The 27,306-nt window shown below is 40.1% G+C and overlaps 2 protein-coding genes across 2 annotated transcripts; both read right to left on the bottom strand.

The window, feature by feature from the left end:
- Positions 1–1,010: 1,010 nt before the first annotated feature.
- On the bottom strand, positions 1,011–26,989 carry LOC140322938 (protein KRI1 homolog). The gene is made up of 17 exons (XM_072399601.1): positions 26,855–26,989; positions 25,593–25,663; positions 23,453–23,558; positions 23,286–23,376; positions 23,133–23,187; positions 22,005–22,054; positions 21,538–21,631; positions 21,218–21,295; positions 20,786–20,901; positions 19,795–19,921; positions 18,684–18,779; positions 18,416–18,586; positions 18,142–18,217; positions 17,929–18,044; positions 16,475–16,625; positions 2,427–2,557; positions 1,011–1,375 (listed from the first exon to the last, which is right to left on the bottom strand). Exons 1-17 carry the CDS (start codon positions 26,928–26,930, stop codon positions 1,307–1,309), a joined length of 1,674 nt encoding a protein of 557 aa, XP_072255702.1. The 5' UTR covers positions 26,931–26,989; the 3' UTR covers positions 1,011–1,306.
- Positions 12,040–15,234, bottom strand: LOC140324843 (uncharacterized). Its single transcript, XM_072402969.1, has 3 exons — positions 15,217–15,234; positions 14,684–14,904; positions 12,040–13,993 (listed from the first exon to the last, which is right to left on the bottom strand). Exons 1-3 carry the CDS (start codon positions 15,232–15,234, stop codon positions 13,261–13,263), a joined length of 972 nt encoding a protein of 323 aa, XP_072259070.1. The 3' UTR covers positions 12,040–13,260.
- Positions 26,990–27,306: the final 317 nt, after the last annotated feature.

The following is a 27,306-nucleotide window of genomic DNA, read 5'->3' as shown; positions in this document are numbered from 1 at the left end:
TTGTGTTGTTTATATTCAGCAAGTCAGATTTTAATAAATGGTCATGATAATAACAATAATACCACAAATGATTATATTTTTTAATACTTATCTCCATATATTTTAATCTACCACGATGCTGCACAATGTCTTTCAAGGATCCAGGACTAGTGAAGCCTATATTTAAGTCAATGCTGTGGCTAAACAGAAGAATTTCTGGGCTGAATACCCCATAATTTCAAACATGACCTCAGCCTCTTACAAATGTTTAGTTCCGAGGGTATTTCTTTCCATAGAAAAGAGCTGACACAGCTTTAGATGGAACATACCCGATGGATAAGATGCTTCAATGCAAAGTTTAACCTTGATGGTATTAGATATACTAGAAAAACAACATCTGACACATTGCACATATAAACCTCCCTACTGTCCCTGATTTCAAGGGAATATCCCTCTTCAAGATTCAAATCACTCTGTCCCTCTTTCCGTCACAGGTGTCTTTCTTTTCAGGTACATAGAAAAACCTCTTTAAAAATGCAATATAAACCCAAAAAGTGTTATTTAGCAATAAACCTTTATCCAGCCTCTAAAATATTAATTTAAAAATTTAAAAGTGTGTCTAAATTCATAGTAATAAGCCCTAATTTAGTAGCAATAGTGTTTAGTGACTTGGACCACACAGATCCATGTGCATAATAAAGAAAAATCTCTCTCTCTATCTTACTCTTTTCAATGCTTAGCTTTACAGTACATATCTCTAAAATGCAGATTGAGGCTTATACTGTACCGTAGTGTTAACCACCATTTTCTTCTGAAAAACTGTATTAGGAATATCAGTAGGTTAAAAAATCCACTAAAATGTTAACTAAAAGAAAAATCAGGCAAAACAAAATATACATGAGCTTTTTTATCAACAAATACACCACTTGGCCCGTCTAAGATCCAGTTACCTTTTTTTTTTTTTTTTTTTTGTATCTATTGTGTGTACAATATCTACGAACGATCGTGTCGTTAACTCTATGTGCAGGATCGGTGCTATACGATCGTTCATATATATCGTGCATGAACGTTCGTCGTTCGTTTTCCAACGATAATAATTGGAAGTGTGTATGTAGCTTTAGCCCACTACGTCTTCTGATTCTGTGTGGCATGAATATTCAGGTGTCAGGTCTATGAGCACTCTAATCAACATGTTTTTTCTAACCAACTGCATGCATCTACTGAATGGACCAATCAGCATTTCCTAAAAAAAAAAGGATGCATTTTACCTGCCTTGCCTGCCGTTCAAATGTAATTTAATGGTTCAGCTAACATGGGGGGATTACTCTCACCTGTACATACAAGTTTTCCTTAGTGAACACCATCTGTTGAGTTCTTTGTCATCGGCAGTCAGGATCTGAAAGATTAAATTTGGAAAGTGAATACTAAATTCCACTATAGTTATACATAAACTCAAAATTAGCAATCTACACTATGCCACAGACATGAGGAAGGCAGACAAAGCCTGCAACTCACAATTCCAACAGACATTTCCAAAGACACACTAGATCATTTAAATCAGTAAACCATGTTTATAAACAGAATTGACAAAACTGACATTTCACATTTAAAAAAAAATCTGTGTTTTATTAGGTAGCTTTTCTGTTTCATACACAGCAGGAAGTTTCTCTAAGCCAGTGTTTCCCAGCTGGGGTTCCTCCAGAGGTTGCCAGGGATTTTTTGAGCAATGAGAAATTTGTGCAAACAATGATCTTTTTAACTATCTGTAAGGGTGACATTCTTCCGAATAGCAGACAATGTAAAAGGCATTGTTCTCACTGACAACCACACTAATGTACTGTGAATATAGTAATTATGGCAGGTGTTCCCTGAACACATGAAAGTTATATTAACTGCTTGTTTTGAAGTTGGAATTTTGTTAGCTTTCTACTACAACACATTCTCCCCACCTATACTTTATTCTAACTTTCTGAAGTTAAATATCACATTTTTCTATCACCTTTGTGTCATGCCCCAACTTTCCAGTGCTCCTGTACCTTGACCCAACATTTCAGTAACAACCTGAAAACAGCCGGGAGGTAATTGAAAAGTGCCGGGTGGTGCACCCAGCTAAAAGAGGCTGGGGAGAACACTGTAATTAAATCTTACTGTTCTTAAGTTCCTGTGAAAAAATGTTTTTAAATTTCAATCACTTTAATGATATTCCATGCTTTTGGGCAGTTCAGTATGGGTTCCAAAGTGGTAGCACACAGAAAAGACCATCCAGACTATAGTTATAGACTCCTACTTTTTAATAACTCTCTGTTGAACAGGCTAAGTTACAGTGCATGTTGGTAAGTTAACCACTTATCCTTTCAACAGCAATGTTTTGAATCTGCTTTGATGGTGAACTAAATTTAAAGTATTTAAAAGCTTGGTTAGTTAAACGTAGCTCAACGCATCCTCACCTCCTCAGTGCTAAGTCCAAAGTCACAAGGAACCACCTGACGATACTTGAACCGACAAGGAAGATCATCCACAATATCCTCGTAGTCCATCTTATAATACTCTTCCACATATTCCTGGAATGTTTTATCATCTGTTTACAAAAAACAAAAATGATGTCTAATGAATGTAAATGAGGTGATATAATTACATTCAAAAAGGTATCCTTAAAAAGGAGTTGCACTGAAATAAATATGTAGTCAGATAAATCAATAGGAAGTAAGAATCTTTGAGAAAACTTTCCTACATTAGTTACTTTAAAAGCTTTGCAACAAATCCCACGCCAACCCTGGTGAACAATCAATCAATCAACTGCCATCCCTCTTTGTTTATCAACCAGGGTATGTGTATTCATTTACCCTACAGTTTGCAATTGGAATATTATAAAACATGGGGAGATCATATTGTTTAGGTACTAAAGCATTGGCAATCACATAACAAGAATATTAAGAATATTCAGAGCCATTGGATAATGCCGCCAAAAATTTTAGAAGGCATATATCCTTTAGAAGTTTATATTTAGAAGTCTCTATATCCTTGAAGCACATGTTAACGTTACACTAAACAGCATCTGTCTAGGGCAGGGGTCTGCAACCTTTGGAGTCGGAAGAGCCAAAAATTACAATTTACAAAATTTCGAAGTTTTTAAAGAGCCGCAAAAATTTTTCTTTGGTGGAAGAAGACGCTAGAGCCATAAGGATTAGGAGGCCGAGTGACTGAAAGGAGAAGTTGCTTGCCCAGGCTGACCGCTCGCCCTCCCCCGTCCATTGTTCTGGGACAGATTGGAGACAGATACAAAGGTTATGTAGAAGATAACTCTCATGAAGACTTGGATGGAGAGCGTCTCGGCATTCGTGAACCCTTGCTCGATGACCATCTTCCATCCAAAGACCTCCGCTGTCATGTCCGGGATTTGGCCGTTCAGCGCCTTCAGTTGCAGGACGACCGTCTGCTTCATGTCTGGCGTCTTCCACTGGCCTCTGCAGATGCAGCTGGGGCTGGTCTTGCTGGGGCGGAGGTGGACGGTCTCTCATCATCTTCTCGCACATTGCTGGCTTGGGCCTGTCCAATGTGCTTCTTTTTCTCGGTTGATATCCTTGGAGCCATTTTCAGCAGTCTTCATCTCAGGCACCTCGGGCTTCGTCTTTGGCTTGGGCTGTGGCTTCTGGTGTCGGCTTCCTCTGTGTCTTCCTGTCGATAATCCGCTTCTTTAGCTCTTTTGCCTTTGAAAAGGCAGTTCAGTGTCTACTACCAAGGTAGTGACACAAAAGTGATGGAAAGGGGTTATCGCAAACTTGTTCCTGGCAAAGGCTAAGCCTCTAACCCAATAGCAGCAAGTAGGTGAAGCCGAATTTAATCGACGATCCTACCAGGCCAAGGGTACCTCACCAGGACCTATTGGCTTGGATAGAACAACAGAGTTTCACCGTCTCCACTTTGACACCCCTAAGGGCAAAGGTAGATACTACACTTGATCTTAGCCAAAAGACCAAGAGCTGGAATGGGCCTACTAGCCTGTCTAACCGAAATCCGACAGGTTCGGTTCTCTATGGGACGGCATAAGCCATCCCAACAGATATTAGGCTGGGAGCTCTCCCGAAGAAGAGTAAGGGAGAGTACCTGACCATAAGGCCAAAGCACTCCTCAAGACTTCAGGGCTAGCTCATAAGGGAATAGCACCCTCCATCAAAAAGTGGCAAACAAATAATTCTGCAGGGAACTCTTTGTCACGTTTCTTCCTCCTCTTGTGGAGGAGCCTGGAATAGGACAAGTGGGACACCCCTTGGTTTTACTTGTACACCTTCAAGTTCATTAAGAGCTGCACGGCTTTAGGCTGGACCTGTGGAAACTGAAGACCGCCTACAAGGCTACCCGTAGAAACAACTCAATGGAACCAGTCCTGGGCCACAATGTAAGCACATGCAAAGAGGTCTTGACAAACATCAGATCCAAGACATTTTACCAACAGGCACAGGAACTTGGCCTGGATGGCTGTTCAAGGAAGACTGCTCCTTAGGACTTTCAAGCACACTGGGAACTTATGTAGGTACAGGAACTGCCCTTTGTTTTTGCATCATCAAAGAGGAGACTGCCTTGCACGTGTTATGGCAGTGACTCTAGGCCCAATCCTTGTTGGGGGTCCCTGGGACAGGATCTAAACTGATACGTGTCAAGAACATCCATCACATACTGCACTGTGCTGTGTGGTCTGTTCCACGGCATATACACGGTAGAGATTATCAAAGGAGCTTGGAGGATCATAAATTGTTTTAAGGACGCTATCTGGTGTGCCAGGCAGCACTTTATCCATAGGAGGGAGAGGATGTTCATTGAGGACAGTTGCATACTGGTCCTCAGTCAGCTCAGGGACTCTACCTTGATGAATTTTTTGGAAGTGGACAACTGAAAGGGAGCTTGTTAGGAATGTATTAGATGTAAAAGATGTTGCATGCAATCCGCTGGGGTATGGCAAAGTCATGCAGGATGTGTATGTATTTGCATGTGTGTTGGGGGGGGATTGTAATGTGTTTTTGCACATTTTGTCAAAATTCCTTGGGTGAATGTACCCTACCTGTATTGTTAGTGTTGTCATGCTCAAAAAAGCTTATTTTTCAATCAAAAAAATCTGGCTTCAGTAACTGCTCAATTTGGCAGGCCCTGTTCTCGGTCAGGAGCCTTACTTCCTAGATCGTTCAGGCAAAGAGACCCTATTCAATTTTGGACTGGAACCATGTAAGTCACCTGGTGTAAGTTGTTGTGAGCTCCATTTGTGTGCTTCACTTTTTTGTTGCATGGGTTTTATTTACTAAAGATGGGCTTGCGCAGTGTAGATTACACCACACAATGTCAGGTGTTTTTGTAAATCTGTTGTCCTTTTTATTTAATTTTAAGACTGGTTAAGAATGAGATGAACTTTCCTCATGTTCTGATGCAAATTACCTTGCAATTGAAGCCTTAGTTCCTTTTGCTGTTATTGAAGCATGTGATTGCCAACTCTCATTTGTACAGGAAGCTGTCAATGCACCATAGATTAAAAAGTAGCATGTATTTTTTTTTTACTTGCTTTCCACTTTAAGAAGAGGTTCAAAGACATATTGCAAGGGAAAATAAAGACCAAACAGTACAAATAAGCATTTCAAATACATAGCCTCCAAAAGTAGCTGAGGAATTTTGCTGATTCTTGAAGTTAATTATTTTTGTACTTTTGTTATGTGTTGTAGATGATTGAATTATGTTGAAAGTAGTTGTACTCTTCTTATCAGTAAACTAGCAACTAGGTCTGGGATCAATAGGAAATCGCCTTAACAGTTTGGTGTCAGAAGTGGGATATCCACCTTAAAAAGACCAGGATCGGGTAAGTAGAAATTTCCTTTTCTACCTCTGCCCTTCCCTGGGTCCCTGTAGATATCTTACGAACCTAAGCACTGTGACAGTGTAGACTCCCTCTTAGAAGGACTGGGTCCTTGGTTAGGAAGAATTGGGAAATCTTTTATTAAATATGTTCTCACTCGTGGCCTCTGTTTTAATGTATAGAGTATAAGAATTTTGTTGCATGATATAGAAGTGTAAGAAATATTGTATATAAGATAAGTTTGTGTTCTAATCTGGTTGCCAAGGTGAGGTGGGGTCAATCCTCACTGCTGTGGTTGCCTCGGGCAAGCAGTAACGTGACCTAAACTGCGTTTTGGTAAGCGGTCCTGGGAACAAGACGTCAGCGAGCAATGCAGCTACCAACTAAACTAACTGAACTAACTAAATTAACAATTACTGTGTATAAACGTCTGATATTTATACTGTAATTTATACTGCAACTATGGGAAATTCCCAAGGTAAGGGGAATAACCCAGAGGAACCTAAATATCCCTATAAGAAACATGTAAAAAAAAAAAAAAACATATAAAAGTGTGCTAGAAACCTGACAACAGGGATGCCCCCTATAATATTACCTGTAGTGCAGAAGGTTACATTACACCTGAAAAATGGAACGGAGAACATAAAATGTCCCGATCCATCCCAACTCCTGCACAAACAAATGTAAATAATTATCCCTTTATAACTGATGCACACTATAAAACGTTATGAGAAGAGTTACACACTGAGTTTGTAAGATTACACAGAGATAGGAAATCCATGGCTATTGCATTAGCATGCAAGCAAAAGCCAGGAGAAATTGTAAGTGATTATGCTAGAAGGTTTATGAAAGTGTGGAGGGAAGAAGCAGGTTTAGGATTAGGAGGAGATTTGAGTATAGTATTATTCACTGATTAATGGAATGATTCCTGAACATGGGCTCACTGCCAAAATGATTATTGCCAACTGGAGCACTTTAGATGCCCCAAACATTTTTGCCCAGTTATTATCAAAGGATGCTGCAGGATGTTTGGATCTGCCTAAGTCATCCCAACCCCATGTACAGGGACTCCACCACCACTTGATCTCTGACCAGGCTGATGAAAACCCAATAAACACATTAGAAGTAGGACAATTCCTGACAGACTTCTTAGTAGACATAGGAGCGACTTTTTCTGTCCTCCGATTCTGGTCAGGTCCATCTACATCTGGTGGGCCCTCTGTGGGAATAAACGCCATCACCCCTACACGACACACACCTCATATTCCCATATGTACAGTACATGGAGAATACATTACACATCACTCATTCAAGGTATTCCCTAGTTGTCCAGTTAACCTGTTAGGAAGAGACCTGATGGGATCTCTGGGAATGTCATTGGCTGTTGACCCAAAGGGAGCGAATTATGTCAGTACAACCTTGAAAGGGCCCCTATTGGATTTTCCAGTTCCTGACAGCACATGGTCCACTGGACCATTTGACGTGGGATTCCTGGACTGCACCCCATATACAGCACTTACAAAACCACATACACCAATATACCTATAGCAGTACCCTCTAACTAAAGACAAGGAAGATTCCTTAGCACCCATGATTCAATTATGATTCAATCTTTCTGCCAGCAAGGCATACTTAAGAGACCCTGCTCTCCCTACAATACTCCAGTAAATCCTGTCAAAAAGCCAGATGGCTCATACCGTTACACAGGATCTCAGAGCCATCAATGAGCTGATCACACCCCTAACACCGGTCATGTCAGATCTTAGTACCATCCTTACTGCAGTACCGCCCGAGACCCAATTTTACAATGTTATTGATTTTGCATTTTTCTCCATACCATTCTCACTCAAGACTCAGCCCCTTATGGCTTTTTTTTCAAGGGACAACAATATACCTGGTGCCGCTTGCCCCAGGGCTTTGTTGACTACCCGGCAGTCTTCTCAATTGCCCTCCAGCAGGTGGTTGCCAACTGGCAGCCGCAGCATGGTTCCTCTTTATTGTTATGTACAGTAGCCCCTCGCAGGAGGCATGTCAGAGGTGTCATTGTTGTGTTTTCTGGAAAAGGGGAGACAAAGGGTGTCGCAGAAAAGATTCAGTTCTGTCTGCAACAGGTCACATTCCTGGGAATGCTTTTAACCCCAGGATCCTGGCTGCTAGCCCCCAGCCATGTACATGCCATTACCAGTCTGCCTTGCCCACAAAGAAACAGCTGCTCAGCTTTCTTGGCATGATTACCGTATTTTTTGCCGTATAAGATGCACTTTTTCTTCCCCAAAACTGGGGGGGAAAAGTTGGTGCGTCCTATATGACAAATGTGTTATAAAATAATTAAAATATGATACTCACCAGATACCCGATCCTGTGTTTGTCTCTTCTCCTCGCTGGCTGCATGCAGCGTGTGTCTCTTCTCCTCTCTGCAGCAGCGTGTCTCCTCCTAACTGCAGTGAAAGAAGCCGGCACAGCGCCCCCTGCTGTTCCCTGTCCTAACTGCCGTACAGTGGAAAAAAGCACAGAGTGATCGGAAGGGGAATTTGAATGGCACAGAGTGATCAGAAGGGGATTTTGAATGACACAGAGTGATCAGAAAGGAAATTTGAAAGGCACAGAGTGATCAGAAAGGGAATTTGAATGGCACATGAGTGATCAGAAGGGGAATACCGGTATGAATGGCACATGAGTGATCAGAAGGGGAATGATGAAATGACTAAAGCATATTTGATGATAAAAGAATCCCTGACCTCTGCCCCTGCATTGGGAATGCCGAATTTCAATGTACCATTTGTATTATATGCAAGAGAGTATTGTAAAACCAGGGCTGCTGTGCTTGCTCAGATGCATGGAGGTAAATTGAGGCCTGTGGCATATGTCTCTAAGACACTGCCTGTTACTGTGCAAGGCATGCCAGCCTGTCTGCGTGTGCTGGCAGTGTGTGCAATGGCTGTAGAAAGTGTCTCATTTCTAACTTTGGGTCACGAGACGATACTTTACACATCCCATGCTGTACTACACTTGCTTTAGATTTAACCACTCAATATATAACAGCACAAAGGTTGTCTGGTTATGAAGTTATCCTAACATCCACTGCGGGATTAGGTGTAAAATATGCTTCTGCTAACAGAGGTCCTGTTGCTGTGCTCAATGCCCTCTTAGGTCTTAAAGGGCCTGAGGATGAAGTACTGGAGTCACACTCACTGAAATACAGAACACATCAACACCACGTTCAGACTTATCCACAACACCCATTTCTCTATCAGAAAATGTTTTTGTAGATGGGTCTTGTTTGCGACCCTCTGACAAAACTTATTTAGCTAGATATGACATGGTACATCTCCCAGACACAGTCCTTAAAGCAGCCCCACTCTCCCTGTTAACTCTTCCCAAGCCACAGAATTGATAGCACTCACGAGAGCCTGTGAAATTATAGAAGGAAAAGCTGTAAAAAAAATATTCACTGACTCCCGCTATGCTTTTGGAGTCGTACATGATTTTGAAGCCATTTTGGCATCGAAGAGGTTTTACCACAGCGGATGGAAAACCTATTCAGCACTCCACAATAATTTCAAAACTTTTACATTCACCTCCCCAATCAAATAGCCATTGTCAAATGTCAAGCACACACTTCTGATACACTTCTGCTCGCCTTCCCAGCTTCCACTGAAACCAACACACTTCTAACACAATTACAGTCCTTCGCCACCCCACAGGACATTGAATTCTGGGAAAAGGAAAGATTGGCCTTAGATTCTTTTGGAATCTGGTCAAAAGGAGGGATAGTAGGGCTGCCCCGAAAAGCAGTACCCGTCATTGTTTTTCAAAGTCACAGTATAGGACACAAAAGCATTAAGACCACAACACAAGAAATAAACAAGCGATTTTGTGCCCAGAATTTAAAGGAACAAACACAAGCCATACTTTCACGTTGTTTAACATGTGCTAGAAATACCATGCAAGGAAAGAAAGCAGGACAACATGAACATTTGTTACCACCACAGGGTCCATTTCAGGAGTTACAAATTGACTTCACACACATGCCAAAGGCCAATGGATGTCAGATAATGTTAGTGATTACAAATAGATTCAGCAGATGGGTAGATTTTGTAGTCAGGAAAATGCAAGGACAGTAGCCAAGATACTATGCAAGGAGATCATCAATAGATTTGGATGCCCAGTGAGAATAGGCTCAAAGGCACTCCAGTCACACAGGAGATTTCAAAAATGATGAACATAGAATGGAAGTTCCACATCCCATATCACCCCCAGAGGGCTGGAGTAGTAGAAAGAATGAATAGGACATTGAAAGACTTAGGAAAGCAACTGGAGGGACATTCTATAAGTGGGACTAATACCTACCAGCCGTGCTAGCAGAAATAAGAATGACACCCAATCCAGTTAATAAGCTATCACCCTTTGAAATTTTATTGGGACATCCATTCCCCAACCCTTGGGCCAAAGAATCCCTTATCTTACTACCGGGGGACTTAAAACAAATTCAGGATCAATATGTAGCTACGTTAACTGAAAAACTAAACAGCAACTACAGAGACATCTATCTTTTCCTCTCCCTACAGATCAACCAACGCACCCATTCAAGCCCGGAGATGTAGTGTTGGTCAATGCTATGCACAAGCACAAAACCTTGGTAACATATGGGAACGTCTTGCAGAAAAATATATTATAGCTCTAGTTTTTGCTTATCTGATATGCATAGTACTCAAGATATGTTAACTTCTTGTTTGATTGCTGTCTCCACTCCAATCAGCATACTGCTTAGAGTCTTTAGCAATATCTACAATGACACTGATGTTACTGAAAGTGAAAGTTTACTTCATAACCCGTATAACTTTTGCAACAACTGTAAAACCTATGATCGCCAGAAAAATGTATGATTTTTACACATACTATAAATATTACACAGGAAGATGTATGTTACCGTATGACTTGTAACCCCTCTGAAATACCCCACTGTAGGATGACAGTACTACAGAAAATCAATCACCTCCCTCAAGTTATGTATGCCCAAGTACCTGAAGCTGTCTATTTGTATGTAAAGGAACAGAGGTATGAGGTCAAGCAGTTATCCTTTGTTGAAGGATAAAAAGAGGGAATTGAAGGTAGCTGAGGAATTTTGCTGATTCTTAGTTGTTTTTGTAATTTAAGTTAGTTAATAAGTTAGTTATTTTTGTAATTTTGTAGAAGATTGAATTATGTTGAAAGTAGTTGTACTCATCAGTAAACTAGCATCCGCTTCCCCCCTTTTTACCTTAAAACTCTTCCTTTCCTCCCTACGGCCATATATCTGTTACTTTGACAAAAATATATTGTTCTAAGAGAACCACAAGGACATCTGTCATGTCTGCTAATTGTCTGTAGTCATGTGATCATGCACTTATCATGCCTTTGAACTGTTATATAAACTGTGTGCAAACAAAGTTTTGAGAGTGATCTAACACACATTAAATTGCATGTGTTACATACTCTTCCAGCGCTGTAAACAGAAGTGATCAGAAAGAGGGAAAATTGATCTGGGATCAATAGGAGATTGCCCTATCAGCCTCTATGTGGTTTTACTTGCATTTATTTTTTAAGTGGGTGTCAAGGGGTCTATGTTCCCTGACTGCCAAAAAGTTCCCTATTTTCTGTTTGCTCATCAACTACTGAGAAGTTCCTCTAAGACGAAGTATAATTGTCACCTGGCATCTGTATGCATTTTGTCCATTCGGGAGACAATGCAATTTTTGTCAGCAGGTGGATAACTTGTATTACTCCTGCCCCTCTAGGAAGAAAGAGATCTGCAAGAGAAGCAGTTTAAATTAGGAACCAGGAAGTGAGGCCTTCAAAGCCTTGGAGAAGCTATTGGAGCAGGAGAGTGACTCAAGACTCAGAAACTCAGAGTCCAGACAGAAAAAGATCGAGCAGCTAAAACTATCGGAACCTAACTTGGAGGAGCCTGGAGAGTTCAAATCTTCTGGTTCACAGGATTTAGAAATACAAAGTCAAAAGACCAAGATTGGGTTGAGTTAGTAATACCTTGCTGACCACTTTGAAGTTTTATGCTCTAGAATCAGATATTTAGATATTTGTTGTTCCACGATGGATGGCAAATTTGAGATTGAATTTGAGATTTTTTTTCTCGAAGAAGTCCCATGGAGACTTAAAAAGTATTATTTAAGAAAATGGAGTCTTTAGAAAATCCTCTACAAAATGACTTTTCTCAACACAGATGGTTGCATTTTTTGTCTTTATTTTTAAAAGATTATTATAAAGGTAGAAAACACCTAGACATTTTGGCTTACCTGATCATCTATGGTTTAAACTTTCTAAATTAAAAAAATTTATATATTTAAAAAAAAAAATCTGTATGCATTTTGAATTTAATAAACCTAAAAAGTAGAATGCTCTACTAGAGTAGAAATTTGACCAGCTGTGTTATGCACACCAGCAATATACATGTATACACCATGTATTATTGCTGAAACCGTACATCTGGATGATAGGTGGAAGATTAGTTCAGGCCATTATCCTGCTGCTGCAGGATTTCTTCCATTCTTTACTAGTGCGCTCCTGTCTAATACATGGCACCGGCCAGGCAATATCAACATCTCTATCTAAATCATCACACTGCGAGACTAGGTTGCCATGATGAAAACCTAAAAGAAATTCTTCTGCAATGACACACACACACACACACACACACACACACACACACACACACACACACACACACACACACACCCTCAATCTCTCCTCTCTTCCTCGCTCTTTACACACGCACACCCCTCAATCTCTCTCCCCTTTCCCTCTCTTTCTTTACACACACACCTCAATTTCTCTCCCCTTCCCCTCCTTTTTTTACATATACAACTCAACTTCTCTCCCTTTACCCTCTAATTACACAACTCTCTCCCATCCCCTTCTTTTTCTCTACACACAAGCCCTTGCTCTAAAAGGATGATATTAGGTAACTTCCAATAGTTACAGAGCTTGCAATAAAATACATTTATTGATGTTTTAATGATTACAAAGCTGCATTTTTTTGTTCCCTACCCTAATGTAGATAGGCCTTTGTGTGAGATTTACTTTTTTCTCAAACACTAAAATTTGTCTGGAAGTCTGCTTGTCAATGCACAGTGGCAGTGCCTTCTCTCTTAACAGTTATTAGTAAAAAAAAAAAAAATCTCTCAAATTAAATTTTCAGCACCTTTGCAAAGATATTTGTTATATACTGTCAAACAAGTGTCCGGGGCCTAAGGTCTGATTGTTGAGTGCAGGCATTCTCACAGCTTAAAATAAATTTTTACATGAAAATACAGTGAAGACATATTTGTGTTCGCCAAGATTTTAAACTAATGTGTTAAATCTGTACATTGTAAAAAACTGCTTTATTGTTCTGAAGAAAAGCTGCTTATATTGTGTTATCTGACAAAGTATGTGTATAGTACCAATTCTTAGTTCTCTTTAGAAGTTTGTTTCTGCTGTTTTTCCTTCATCTTCCGCTTTTCTCTTCCCAGTTGCCTATACCGCAACCTCTTGGGGTTCAAGCCATATGCCCGCAGTCTCTGCCCACTAAATTCCCTCCCACCCATTCGCAGTGTGGAACCGAGAAGACGTCCAGCCTTTCGTTTGACTTTCTTTTTCTTTTCTTTCAAACATAAGTCATTCACGGCTTCCTCCAGCAATTTAGCCTTGGCAGAGTCTTTCTTCCTTCCTGGTATGTTGTTGGCATTTGGTTTGTCCTCAGAGCTTTCATTCACTGTTGCTTTTGGTAGTTCAGCTTTGGCAGAGCCTTTTCTTTCTGTTGGTTCACTGCTGGGATTTGGCTTGTCCTTGGAGCTTTCTTTTACTGTTACCTTCAATACATCAGGCTTTGCAAAGTCTTTCTTCCCCGCTGGTAAACTGTTGGCTTTTGGCTTTTCCTCCTTACTTTCTTTGCCATGAGCTCTCTTGGATAAAGATTGTTTTATCAGTGCTTTTTGAACAGAGGCCAATTCTTTGTTCCCCCCCTGCTCTGAAGAATCTTCAATATATGGAGATTTTTTACTAGGGTCTGGTAAAGGAGTTAGTTCTGTTTTAGCAGATTCAAATGCCAGCTGCCTCTCCTCTGTCTGGTTCTTCAGTTTGTCTCTACGTTTCTTGCCTACTTTTGTCTTTGAGGTTGTTGTTGATTCTGAGTTTTCAGCACTTACAGAGGATAAAAAAAAAAAATTTTATTCAGCAAAATATTATTTTAACTTTTTATTCCAAAAATTAAAAACATGATTTCTACTTCTTGAATCCCCTGGAATATTTTAGCATAAGTCAAATGATCAAGGGGAAGCAAGATTCTACATCAAAATATATTTAGTAAGCACACAACACTACTTTTTAACTGCTTAGAATTTATTATGTCCACATTCACATTCAATGTGCATGTCAGGACAAAAAAAGAATTCAGTACATCCCTGCATTACTAGAGATGTCCATGGTTTCTCCTTTATTAAAGATGCTGAAGATTGACACAAACATGTTCAGTATGAAATCAGCCCAAAAACTTCTGTGGGGGGTTCAAAGAGTTAAATTCAAACCCTCTGTCAAGTGTTCATTGCTGTCTGTCCTTTGCTGACAAGTGGCTTTAACTTTCAGTCCAGGTGACACCACAAGAAATTTGAGGGGGTGAGCATCACCGAGGTGGAAAGTAAGAATAGAATGAAAACCTGACAACTGTCCCAACCCTTCCCCACTCTTAAATAAATGGCCCTGTCTTGCCACCCCCTATGTTTCTGCTCTCCTGCATTCATGTCACTGCTCATGGTAATGACCCTCGTTAATTTGCCCACCCTCAGCTAAATTCTTGCTGTTACTCAGCGTTTATTGTCATATTGGAAAACCTACCTCTCGATTATAGACTTCAAGATTTGCTGTTTCTTCCAAGTATTCTGTGCTTTCTGATTGAATATATTTTGGTCAAAAAGGTCTTCTTTTTCAGTTCTGTAAAATACATCAAAATCCTGTTTAAAGTTTATGTTTGCTTGGCATGGACTTGTGCTTCTAAGAGATTTATAGGTTAATCTCAGTCTATCCCCTCCATAGAAAGACACCTTTGTCAAAATCAACTAGTTTCCAAAGATCTTTGGGGAAGGAAGAAATACAACTTCCAATAAAAAAAATATGTGCAGTAATGTTTAATTTTAAGGGCATGTGATTTTACAGTTTCTTCCGGTACCTCTGCAATGTCCCACATATATAATTTGCGCTCATCAGTAAAATCTGCCTAATACAGCTTTCTGTGATCATGTAGGAATGATGATTCACTTAAGCTGAAATCAGACTAAAGTTGTCATTTCCATGTAGGCTGTGCCTGCTTTAAGTACAGTGGGATGGGGAAGGAGGGTGGATGGCCTTTAGTACCGCCACCAGATACAAACCTGTAGCTTGTAGGACATCTCTTGCCTATACCTAACACTGATTTTTGGATACCTAACACTGATTTTTGGATTGACAGATTCACAGCACTGCCTTTGGTGCCAAAACCCTTCCACTGTTAGCTACAGGGTCTAGTAGGGTCGAGAATTCAAGACACAAGTGGAGGATTTATCTCAGGTAAGGTAAGTCAGGAATTAAAGTTTTTTTTTTTTTTTTTTACTTTATAAAACATGTGTTTCACCCTGGTAGCTGGATTTGGAACTTGTTCATACAGAAAAGTTTAGCTGCACTTTAACAGTGAATAGCTTAGATTCTATTGCGTGTTTTCACCGTTTTGTGACAAGGAGTCACAGAGATGGATTACCTTTGTCTATTAGATTATCCTCTCTATTCCTCATGCTGCATCTGTGAACCAGCAGTTTGCCTTGGTTTGCACTGTTGACTGTGGAATATGTAGGGCTGTTTTCCTACATGGTTCATAATACAGATCATTTAATCTCTTATGTTTTACCATAATCAAAAGATATGGAACAATTTTTAATTGAAAGTTGAACTGCAGGCAGACATACTCAATGCACACAAACGATGCTTTCACATCTTTTAAATGTTTTTTTAATACAAGCAATACCAAATTTTGACTGGCATTAGCTTTTTGTGGTGCCTGTAAGGCAGAATCAGCAGACATAACCAACCAGTTGTGCTGTAGTGCAAGGGGTATGCTAATTGGATAAGATAGCAAGGTAACAGATCAGTTCCTTAAGGTGCGTACACACTTCCAATTTTTATCGTTCCAATCGAACGACGAACGATCGATTGGGCAAAAAATCGTTCGTAAAACCCCAGTTTTGGGGAAGAAAAAGTGTGTCTTATACGGCAAAAAATACGGTAGTTTCACATAGGATGAGAGAAAGAGCCGCAGCTTCCCATCCAAAGAGCCGCATGCGGCTCGGGAGCCGCAGGTTGCCGACCCCCGGTCTAGGGTAAAGCTTGGATTCAGCATTGGCAGCCTAACTAGTTCAAAGGAGTGTGTGTGTATGTGCCTCTCAGTGTTAGATTTTATTGGCCTTTATTTAAACTAACAAAATACAGCTAATAACTGTTTTGACAGGTTTAGGCTGCTTGCTCAAAAAAACAGTCCTCCACCAACATAGGCCTGGAATGGGTACAACTGTATGGTAGATTTAAAGTCACAATGCACAAAATTTGGCTTAAGCAGAACACTACAGACATTAGGTAATCAACCTCACTTGCCCAACAGACCTGGATTAAAGACAGGCTTCTCTTTGCTCACAACTTCTGCAAAAAGGGACTTCTTCCTTTTTTTGGCGTTTTTCTCTCTCTCTAGTCGCATCCTTTTTCTTTCCTTACGTGATGGGGCAGGAGCAGCCTGAGGGTCGTAGTCTGCATCCATCTGAAGTAAACAAGAAATGGGCACACCAATATAACCAATGCAGTCACTACACAAATGTTGGTGCCTTCTTACTAATCATCACAGCTGAATATGACAGGGATATAAGAATCTCATGTGTTTTACACCTCTGTCAAAATTGGGGTCCTTTCTGGACAAACAAGGCCTGGTACCACAAAAAGTAAAAAAAAAAAAAAAAATTACACTACAGCCATTGTGCGATAATCCAATTTATACTACAGATCCTTAATTGCTCAAGATTTAGTAAGCTCAGATAAAGTAAGCCATACATCAGCTGTGGAATCTGGTGAACCTGAAAAGGTTTAACCAAAATATTGTAGTTTTGGATACATGGAAAAAAAAACATTAATATGATAATCCCATAAAAGGCTGTGAAGTGTCTTTCCATTTTTTGGACTGCATTTTTGGAACTATACACAGGTTGGCACACTGTGCACCAAATGGGATGTCACTACATACAAAATATTACCAATGTTAGCTGACCAATTATGTTAATTTTGCACAGTTCTCTATTTTAAATTACTTTTCCATGCTGCAGTGAAAACCCACAAAAATGTTAAAGCTAAAAACCAGGTGTAATAACAATGTGTTCCAAATGCCCCCACAACTCAAGATATTGCATTGTAAAAGTATCAGTGACATCAGAGCAGTCTTATGTTTGATTCACTCATAGAAAGATGTCTCTAGAAATGTAAAGGAGGGTGGAAGGTCAGATACAAAACCAGTCACAAACAGAAATAGAAGCAGTGACTAGTAAAGCGTTATAAGTCACATGTCCAGTCATGAAAATCAGAAACAGAAGTGACCTGCAGTTTGCAGGACACAGGCTGAGCCACCCTGCACTAGGAGAATAGAGAATAGCAACTAACCTTTTCTACAGGATAAAAGACCAGTTACAATTTACAAGAAAAGTGAGCAGAAGTGACCTGTTTGTATTGCAGAAAGCTGCACAGAGGCAAAGTGTTAAGGAGTTACTTCACAGAACAAATACACAAAAGACATCAAGATTCAAGAAATCATGCATAAGCCTCTTGTTTTAGACAATACTTTTAAATGCAGATTTTAGTTTTAATAGATCAAAGGGAGCAAAAAAAGAGCATATGCCAAACATAGTTTGGTAAAGTGGAACTGCAGCTACAAGGCAAAGATCCCTGGGAGGACAGAAAGAAACTTATCTGCCATAACACAAACTTCCACCAAGATCAGAGTACTGCATATTAAGTAAACAGTACAATAGGTAATAGATTTACTTCCAGATGCAAAAAAAAAGAAATGACAAAAATACCACAAAGTTTGGGTCATCACAGTAGATTTGGGAGTCTTCCACTTGCTCATTATTCTCGTCCTCTTCATCTTTCCTCTCCTCTTCTGCTCCAGTCCAGTTATCCCAATTCCATTCCCCTATAAGAAAGGAGACAGGAAGGAAAGTAAACCAAAATCTAAAAATAAAATTGTTTACCTAGATTCACAATAATAAAAGGGGGTATCAAAAACTCACCATCCAGCTCCTCTTCATCATCAAATTGTGGCTTCTGGTCCTCCTCTACACCATAATAATCATCCCCAAAGCATTTCTACAAGAATAAAAATAAACAGATACATAGAAGTTTAATGGATAAGAATGCAAGAAAAGTTATGCAACCATAGATCAGGTTAGAACAGACTGCACAGAAAGGTGGTTTCTAACTGGTTGCTGCAGGTGCAGCTGCTCCTATTCCTTTGCCATGACATCACCCACACTGCCAGCAGCAGAGGGTAAAAAAAGTGTGTACCTGCATAATTTCATCATGCTTTTCAGGGTCAAAATCTTCCATAAGGTCCTCTTCAGTAACTCCTAAATTTTGCTCTCCTGTCAGCTCCCGCAGCTTCTGCAACTTGTCCTGCAGCTCCTTCCTCTTTAGGTTTTTCAGCTGCTTCAGCTCTTCTTCCTTTTTTTCTTTTTCCTGAAGAGGACACAAAACAAAATGACCACTACAATGTTGACAGCCATATGTACCACTCATCTGTTTCCCTTCCTACAGAAAAAAAATCTAACCTTACCTTCCTTTTCCTCTCCTTTATCTCCTCTCGTTTTAGCTTCCTTCGGTCATCTTTTCTTCTCACAGACTGAGCGATGGTTCTGGGAAAAGTCTTAACCTGCAAACAAAGAAGGGCAGATTATACTACAGAATGCATACACATACATACTATGAACAGACATACAGATACATATTACACCATAACACATCAGTCATTTATTGGCCTATTACTGAGTACCGATGTGTAAATAACAATATTCACATAATATTACTTGTATAGAATACAGTACACAAAAAACTCCTCCCCTGCTCAAAAAACATTTCTGTTCAGCTGCACAATATACTGAGTTTACGGGTGTCTAATAATTTTGTCTAAGGTATATTAAAGTTTCCATCATGCTAAACATATGGCATGCCCCATTTGTGAAATTTCTTGGCTCTATATTGTGTAAATTTTTAAATATATTTTAAAGATTATGGTTGAATGATTCAAATCTCATAATAAAATGTATTTTTTTTTATATCATGTTATTCTTTTTTTTTTTTCTTGAAGCTTTAAAAATCCCTCTTGGATTGTTGACTTCTGAGAACTGTGTAAAGATTGTGCTTAATGCTGGGATTAGCATTATTCAACCATATATTGTATACATTATAGATTGTCTATCAACATGATACACACATTTCTGTATTGGAATGACTCCTTTTTTCCAACAGGGGAAATGCACTAAGAATGACAAAACTTGGATACCTTCTGTCAATAGCTGCTGCTTAGGAGCTACATCACACTTGCGATATAGATACCTTGTCATCAGTAGAATCTTAAGAAACCCTTCTAGCATGGGCTTCACTCCATCACTGGATGAAATGCTGCAGAATCTCACACACAAGCAAAGAAGTGAAGGAACAACTTATCACTATTTCGTCCAACAAATGAGACCTACCATAATGGAAGGTAACTGCTAACCTGCTGTTCGTGTGTCTCTATTAGTGTGACACAACCCTTATGCTTTTTCAAATCTGCCTAAGATTAGTTCCTTTCTGAACTCACACTTTTTCCAGCTGTCTTCCCGAAGTATTATACTGGTCACAAACTGCACTTTGCACACACTCATCCCATGCACTGGTAAACATACCAAATCAGAATCAGGCTCCTCAAATCGGAAGTTATACTTTCGTTCAAAATCTTCTTGTTTCTTCAGGAAAAGTTCCCCTTCATCCTCCGAATCAGATACGTGCGGTGCTTCCTCCAGTGCTGGGGGGCTGAAAAACAAACACACGGCATATAAACACAAAGCATATAAGGAATAAAGCAGAAATGGAGACAATAAAATTCAGGTGAAACTAATATTGCTCAAAAAATCCAGTAACATGGCAATGTCAGTTTATACATTCTGCAAATTGAATCAAGTTATCATTACGCAAATTTCAATAAATATTTGTGGATTGTTCCATAAATAGCAATTTACAGCGAATATTTTTTAGGACAGAAAACTTGAACTATTACAGAGGCTGTCATTGCTTGATCTTTTACTAAAAATACTCAATTACCTGTCTGTCTCTGGCTTCTATACTGACTTACTATTCTAAGGACATGATAACCAGGCATTCTTACAGAAAATAGAAGCATCTATAACTCCTCAATGAAAGTTTTTCCTACAACATGAGCAGGAGCTCTGTGGAGCTGCCAAATTAAACAGAAAGGACTATGATGGATTGCAATGCGTAATATTGGGATACATAAAGTATTTTCTGCTTGTGCCCATCTGTATACTCACAGCAATCAGACCAGCAGATCAGAAATGCAACAGACCATTACACTATAAATTCAAAAAGGCAGTGTCTTTGAGATATAAATCTGGGGTTTTTAAAGTGCTGGAGTTCATTGCAGCAAAATTTTACTGAAATGAAAGATGCACACTAATAGCCATGTACTAATAACGAGGATCATTTATGTAAATCTGAAGATAAACTGAATTAATGTATTTGTTGAGTTGATAAAACAGTTGGGACTCAAAATAAAAACAAGAAAGAAAAAAAAGGAATTACCAGTACTCTAATAAAGTTCACAGGCTATTATTCACAAGTCTTATCAAATGATAGATAACTCAGCTAAATATATCTCACCATTCCTCCTCTTCATCCGATTCAGACTCCACGTACTCTTTGTTTAGAATATAATCTCTCAAAAACTTCTCTCCCTCGTCTAAGGAAGGGTCAGTCCAGTATTGCTTAAGATAACTCTGTATGAACAAAACATAATTTGGTCTGCAACCAGTGCTATTCACCCACAAAATGATAGAGTAATTACCTTTTGTCATGATTTTACCAGGTCAGGTCATTTTAACAGGTACTCCTACCAGCTCTTCCATTCGTTAAAAAGAATTAGGCTTCACATAATATTGAGTATTACATCAACTAAAGATAAGAGGTTTGCAAAGTACATAACTTTGTTTTAGAAACTGGACAGTATTTTTATTCTAAATTGTTTGTAAAGGAGCAGTAGAGACACCATTAGACCCCACCTCTGCTTCTTTATGTGTGTGCAGCTGTACCTACCATTTCCTTCAGATCTTCTTTTTCTTCGATTTCTTTCTGCCCTTTCAGCCACGCAACGTATTTCTCTTCCTCTGCCTCCTACAGGAAAGTCATGGGACATATATAAACATAAAGAAACTTTACCTTGCATATATAAGGAAAGCTCTATTCTACACTGCAACAGTTCCAGAAAAATTTAGGAATTTTTTCCCCTTTGAATACTGGCGTGTCAGACAGTTACTGTTGCAAATAGCAACCATTTAGCTTCCAACAGCCACTTGTTAAAAAATCATTTCCGATTGCTTGCTATAGGCATTGGAATGTCTGGAGATGTTGCTTACCTGCTCTTTTTTGGTTTTCACTCGTTTGGTTAGCAAATTAGCTGTGGTCCCTTCATCCTCTTCGCTGTCACTGTCCCGGACAAACTTTTGAAAACTAAGATAAACAAAACAAAAACAAAAAAATGAAAGAAGCATTTATTGAATGTCATCGAATATTAAAAGAACAGGAACCATGTAAAATAGCTACTCCTCTGTCAGCCTGTGGAGGGGGTACAGAATCTACATTACTTCACAGCACCTTCTATCTGTGTCACCTTCGGGTAGGAGGGACAGAATTCATGTCACATACCTCTATGTCACATGCGTCAGGTGGGACAAACTCCAATTTGTAAAAAATACACATATGATGGACAAAACTTTTACAATGGTAGAAATCCGTCACTGCAAAGTCCTCCATTCTCTCCTGCTAGTCATAATAGCACAGAATAAAATTCACAATTGGGACAACTGATAGGTAGCTCACCCACCTTTCTTTGATCTGTCTCTGTTCCTCTAGGTATGTTGGAGATCGAGACCTCTGCAAAAACAAAATGAAAATAATGTTTATTAATTTCTTTGCTCACAAGCAATACTAGTTAATCATGAATACAGTACACCTGCCTAAATGAATGATACACATTCACACGCAACAAATAACGTCTGGATTTCATCTGTCACCTTTCTACTGAAGAAGAAAAAATGAAAGATGACATCTGGATGTGATCACCACATACAATAACCCTGAGCAATATTTACTCATTTGGGATCTAGAAATCCAATCAACAAAATAGTTGCAGCCTAAAGTCAGCCTCATAATGGACACACTATGACAACAGCCATTATGAGTGAGAGATGTCACACAGTTTTGGAAAAGACAGATAATACTGTACCAGAACATTTTACCTTCCAGTGGAAGATAAAAAATAAAAACTGTGCTAAATGTCACTTTCAATAAACCTACTGGAACATAACTCCACAGCCACAGACCCCTTCCTTGACTCCAGTGATCTGAAGGGGTTAAGCCCTGTTCATATCTGTATTTGTAAGTGCACTGTAAGTTCTACATGCATTACCACAGTAATGTGTTATGTTTTGTTTGCTATAAAGCAGAGGTCAGCAAACTTTTTTGGCCAATAGGACATTTTAGGGGTAGGCAGGAGTACACTAAGCCGGACTCTCTCTCGAGTCCCGCCCTAATAGCCCCGCCCCAAAGCGGAACACCCCTTGAAGGGAAATTCCTCTCCTCCGCAATTCATACGGAAGAGAGGGAATGTTCCCTATTTTACCAGGTGGCGGAAGTGTTAACGACAGCTACGGTAAATAGGGAAGGGAGCCACAAAACGGAGGCTCAAGGCCGCATGCAGCTCTGGCTGCTCCGGTTGTTTGTCTGGCTCCGGTTGTCGGCCAGGATTAGGCCGGATCAGCCAGGGGGCGTTAGGCCAGAACAAACTACCGGCTAGGCGGTATCTGGCCTAAAGGCTGGAGTTTGCCGACCTCTGCTATCAAGTATACCAAAAAGTGCAAAGGCCTCCCCGCTACATAGAACCAACACCAGAATGAACAGAGGGTAGCAATGATTGCTCAGCCAAAGCTTCAATATCCTCACAAGCTCCTACCTGATCTTGAAATATGCCATCCTCTCCATCAGAGCTTTCTTCATCCTCATATTTTCTACAAAGACAGAGGAATGCTATTATTATGAGGCTCATTAAGAAGTAAAACATTTAGAGTTAAAATTAATGTATTGTCACAGCGTGTAGCCACCTCACCCTTCCTTCTCCAAAATCACTTTCCGCTCATAATCTTTAAGGTACATGGGCTTTTCCTTGGTGGATTTACTCTGCTTTGAAGAAGTTTCATCTAAAGGGAAAACAAGTTTATTTTTTCAGCTAAAAAAAAAGCGAGAGTCAAGGCACTGTAGTGTATTTGTAGATACCTGTTTCCCTGTAAAAAGTGGTATCCTCTTGATATATCCTAGGATCTTTCTTTTTGAGCAATGACAAGGTTCGATAAAAGTCCTTGTCCAGTTCTGGATCAATCTCCTAGAGAAGAGAAATTAGATTATGAGCTCCATTAGGGGGAAAAGATGACACATGCAACACAATAGAAATAATTATATAATTGGGGACACATTTGCAACATACACCCTTAAAAAAAAAAAAAAGCAGTAAAGTGGAGGACATTACTAGTGTATCCCTGCAGCAGTCCCCAACATAGCATATGCTGGGAGGAACCACATCAGGGATCCACAGACATTGAACACACTTAGAAATGTGGGGTGTTAAAGAGCCCAACAGTGGTTAGAGTTCTGCTAGAGTGATAGCCACACTGGTAAGTATGTTACATAAATTTACTATGCTTTGAATGTTTTTGCTCACTTGTACTTTTAGCAAACCCTGACTGTCATTTGGCTAGTGCTTTTTAGCATGTGTAGTGTGTTTTTTTTGGCATTACAGATGTCCCTGTCTTTCTTATTCTCCAGTCACCTTGCCACCATGTCCCCCTGCATTTATGCTGCCTGGACTGTCTCTGCCCCACTATCCATTAGCGTTGCCTCTCATACTGCTTCCCAGTGCTCCTACCTCACTGATGAACATCTGGCCTGCTAGATTCTCCAACTTACAACAATCCTTAGGCTAAGTACACACATGCAATAATTGTCATTGGAATGGATCTTTCATGATTCTTTCCAAAGACAAAAGACTGAAAGATGCATGAACAACAGAGCGGCACCCCGTGCATCAATCTACCAGGATGTATGATAGCACTGTACACATGCAGGATTCTTGTCCGATATCGGCCCGGAGCCCATTATCAGACAAGAATTATTGCACGTGTGTACGTAGCCTAAGCTCCCACTGTTGTGTGTTTACCTGGTGATGGAGCACTAGTAGGTGGTATTTGAAGAATTCTGTCCAGGGCACCATTGTAGTATGAACTGGACTCATAGGAAACAATAGGCTTCCTTTTCATTCCTGATCCCCGTAAGACAGAATCCCTAACACTGTGCAATAAATAAGAACACCCAGGTAAAATTTTGAAAAAAATCTGGCTGGCTCATACAGGCAAACACTCAAAATGCTCCCAGTTATTTTTTGGGGTTACATGTAACAGGAAGAATTCAAATAAATGTCCATTGGAGCTTTAATATCATCCTTTAAAATAAATGTTGGGATTTGATAGGGAGCTATGGGCAACACTTACTCTACTCTTACTTTATTCCTTCACACCAGGGTTGTCAAAATCTGGCCCGTGGACCCTCAATGTCATTTTTTGCCCCCCCCCCCAAATAATTTAGAAAATTACCTACATCTTGCCCGCCTACCCACGTTACCACCTCACATCACCATTTTGAAAACATGGAATACATAGACAATATTCCTGTACACCCATCATGTGACACAAAGCCTAAGCAATGATCACATGGTGCCTGACTACCAGGGGCATTGCGTTTGTTTCAATCCATTAGAGCAAGGGTCGGCCAGATACGGCCTAGCCGGTAGTTCGTTTCGGCCTAACGCCGGCGGATTGGCCAAGGGGCGTTAGGAACTACTTGAGCCGGAGCCGCCCCCTTGCAGTTGTTTCCCTATTTACCACGTTGATACGCCAACGGTAAATAGGGAAACCTCCCTGAAGGTAAATCCCTCTCCTCCGCAATGCATATGGAGGAGAGGGATTTCACTTCAGAGGGCGTTCCCTGGTGGTGGGCAGAGCCATTAAGGCAGGTCCGGCCTACTGTGCTCCCACCTACCCCATAAATGGCCTATTGGCCAAAAAACTTCGCTGACCCCTGCCCTAGAGACTGCATAGTGTAATATTTAGTGTCAGACAAACTTGTGATGTGAGAGGATGAACAACACACATGCTGCATAGATAGATAGAAATTAGTCTTTTCAACCCTAAAGTGTGTGTAGGGGGGTTTGTTTTTGTTAGGTATGGATGCAGTAGTAAACTTCCTAAATTTTTTCAATAAATTTCAAGTTTGGCCCCCGACTTGGTCTAAGTTTTAAATTTCGGCCCTCTGTGCATTTGAGTTTGACACCTCTGCTTTACACGTTGCAAAATTCATTACTCACCGGCTCATCCTCAGATTCCGAGCTGGAAGACTCACTGTTTTCCTCAGCTTTGTCACCATATCGATCCTTTACTACAAAAAAAAAAAAAAAAAAACACATTAACAGCTGTGAGCATACACATCCAAGGGAATATTATTATTGGGGCACTCTACTTAAGGCAGACTTATCATTATATTTTCAGCATTCTATAAAAGGGTGCCTGTCCCTTTTATACAATGAAAGAAATGTGTTTTATTTCACTTTTTAAGCAGGCCCCCTCACCATCTGTCCATACCGTCATTGCAAATCTAGGAATGGATTTCATTAAAATAATTTGCTATTAGCTGGAAAATGTTTTCAATCCTGGATTACAACCTTTCAAAAATTGCAGGATCACCCAGGTTCATCCATGATGGCTTATCTTCTCCAATCTTGGCCAGCTTTCATAATTGGGGCCCAGTGTGTCAAAAACAAAGCCTTTTGCAGACCACGGCAGCCCATTGTACTGATGCCAGATGTGATCACTTAAAGAGCATGCACTAACTTGACATGCCTGTGTAATTGTGAGCACGATCATTAATTGTCTTAGGACATCTGTACACACATTAAAAGATGACAACAGCCAAAATGAATCTGCGCGGACAGATTGTACCCTTCCGCACCTGAAACCAATTGGGTATAAAAATGTTTTGATGTTATGGAGCATTTTTTGTTTCAATGATTTGTCAGTGATCACATGTTTAGATTGGCAATTATCTAGCACAAAGTAAAGAAGCACGCCAATGAAATGCTGGACGATATGATGGCAGGGAACTTTACAACAGCTTGTGATCTCCAGTGTTGTACTGCGTTATGGAACTCCAGTGTTGTACTGTGATGCTGCCTGATGCAATGAAGTACAGAAATTTGAATATTATTATTATTATTATTATTATTATTATTATTATTAATAATAAACAGGATTTATATAGCGCCAACATATTACACAGCGCTGTACAATAAATAGGGGTTCCAAATGACAGATGAATACAGACAGTAACACAGGAGGAGAGGACCCTGCCCCAAAGAGCTTACAATCTAGGGGGTGAGGGAAGTACAATAGTACAAAATGAACCTCAGCTGCTCCCATGGAAGAACCACAAATCTCAGCATGCCCACCAGCAGTCTGCACACACAGGCTGCACCTTGTGTCACTGCTACTAGGCCCTAAGGCCAGCCTGGGTCTGCAAAGGTGGGGTATGCCTGGTGGGGTTTGGGAACCACTCAAGTAACCGAACACTTACGCCGCTGCAGCTCCTCCTTCTCCCGGTACCGCTCGTAGCGCTCAGCGAACCCCCGATTGATCTTCAGCTCAGCCATGCTTGCGCCTGGACCGGAAGCACGTTGCACTACAGGGCACGCCCCCTGTCCTGTGTCATGCGTTCCAGGAAAATCACGTCTACAAATCAGAGCCAAGCTAATGCGTTCCAGCACGATCTCAGCCAATCGCCTCAGAGATAGGTGTGGTTACATTGTAGACTTTTACATTTATTTATAGTAGATATGCAGGATATTTGTGCAGCCAAATACTTTATTCACATTGCATAATACTTTAAATAATTGTTTAAAGCCAGAAGTTTTACTTTGGGGTATGAAATGAAAGAGATTTTAAATTATTATCCAGTATTTTTATAGCACCAACATATTGCGCAGCATTGTAAAAGGTCCATAGTAATGTCACTAGCTCACAATCTAA

Source organism: Pyxicephalus adspersus, chromosome 2, assembly GCF_032062135.1.
Source record: "Pyxicephalus adspersus chromosome 2, UCB_Pads_2.0, whole genome shotgun sequence".
NCBI lineage: Eukaryota > Metazoa > Chordata > Amphibia > Anura > Pyxicephalidae > Pyxicephalus > Pyxicephalus adspersus.
Note: the sequence above shows the minus strand (reverse complement) of the source record. Positions and strands in the feature narration are given on the sequence as shown.

Coding starts and splice junctions, on each gene's coding strand:
- LOC140322938 (XM_072399601.1), bottom strand. CDS start 26,930: ATGGCTGAGCTGAAGATCAATCGGGGGTTCGCTGAGCGCTACGAGCGG. Junction 23,377..23,452: donor CACTTTTTACAGGGAAACAG/GTATCTACAAAT, acceptor TTTTCCCTTTAG/ATGAAACTTCTTCAAAGCAG. Junction 21,296..21,537: donor TGAAAACCAAAAAAGAGCAG/GTAAGCAACATC, acceptor ACTTTCCTGTAG/GAGGCAGAGGAAGAGAAATA.
- LOC140324843 (XM_072402969.1), bottom strand. Junction 13,994..14,683: donor TTGAAGTCTATAATCGAGAG/GTAGGTTTTCCA, acceptor ATCCTCTGTAAG/TGCTGAAAACTCAGAATCAA.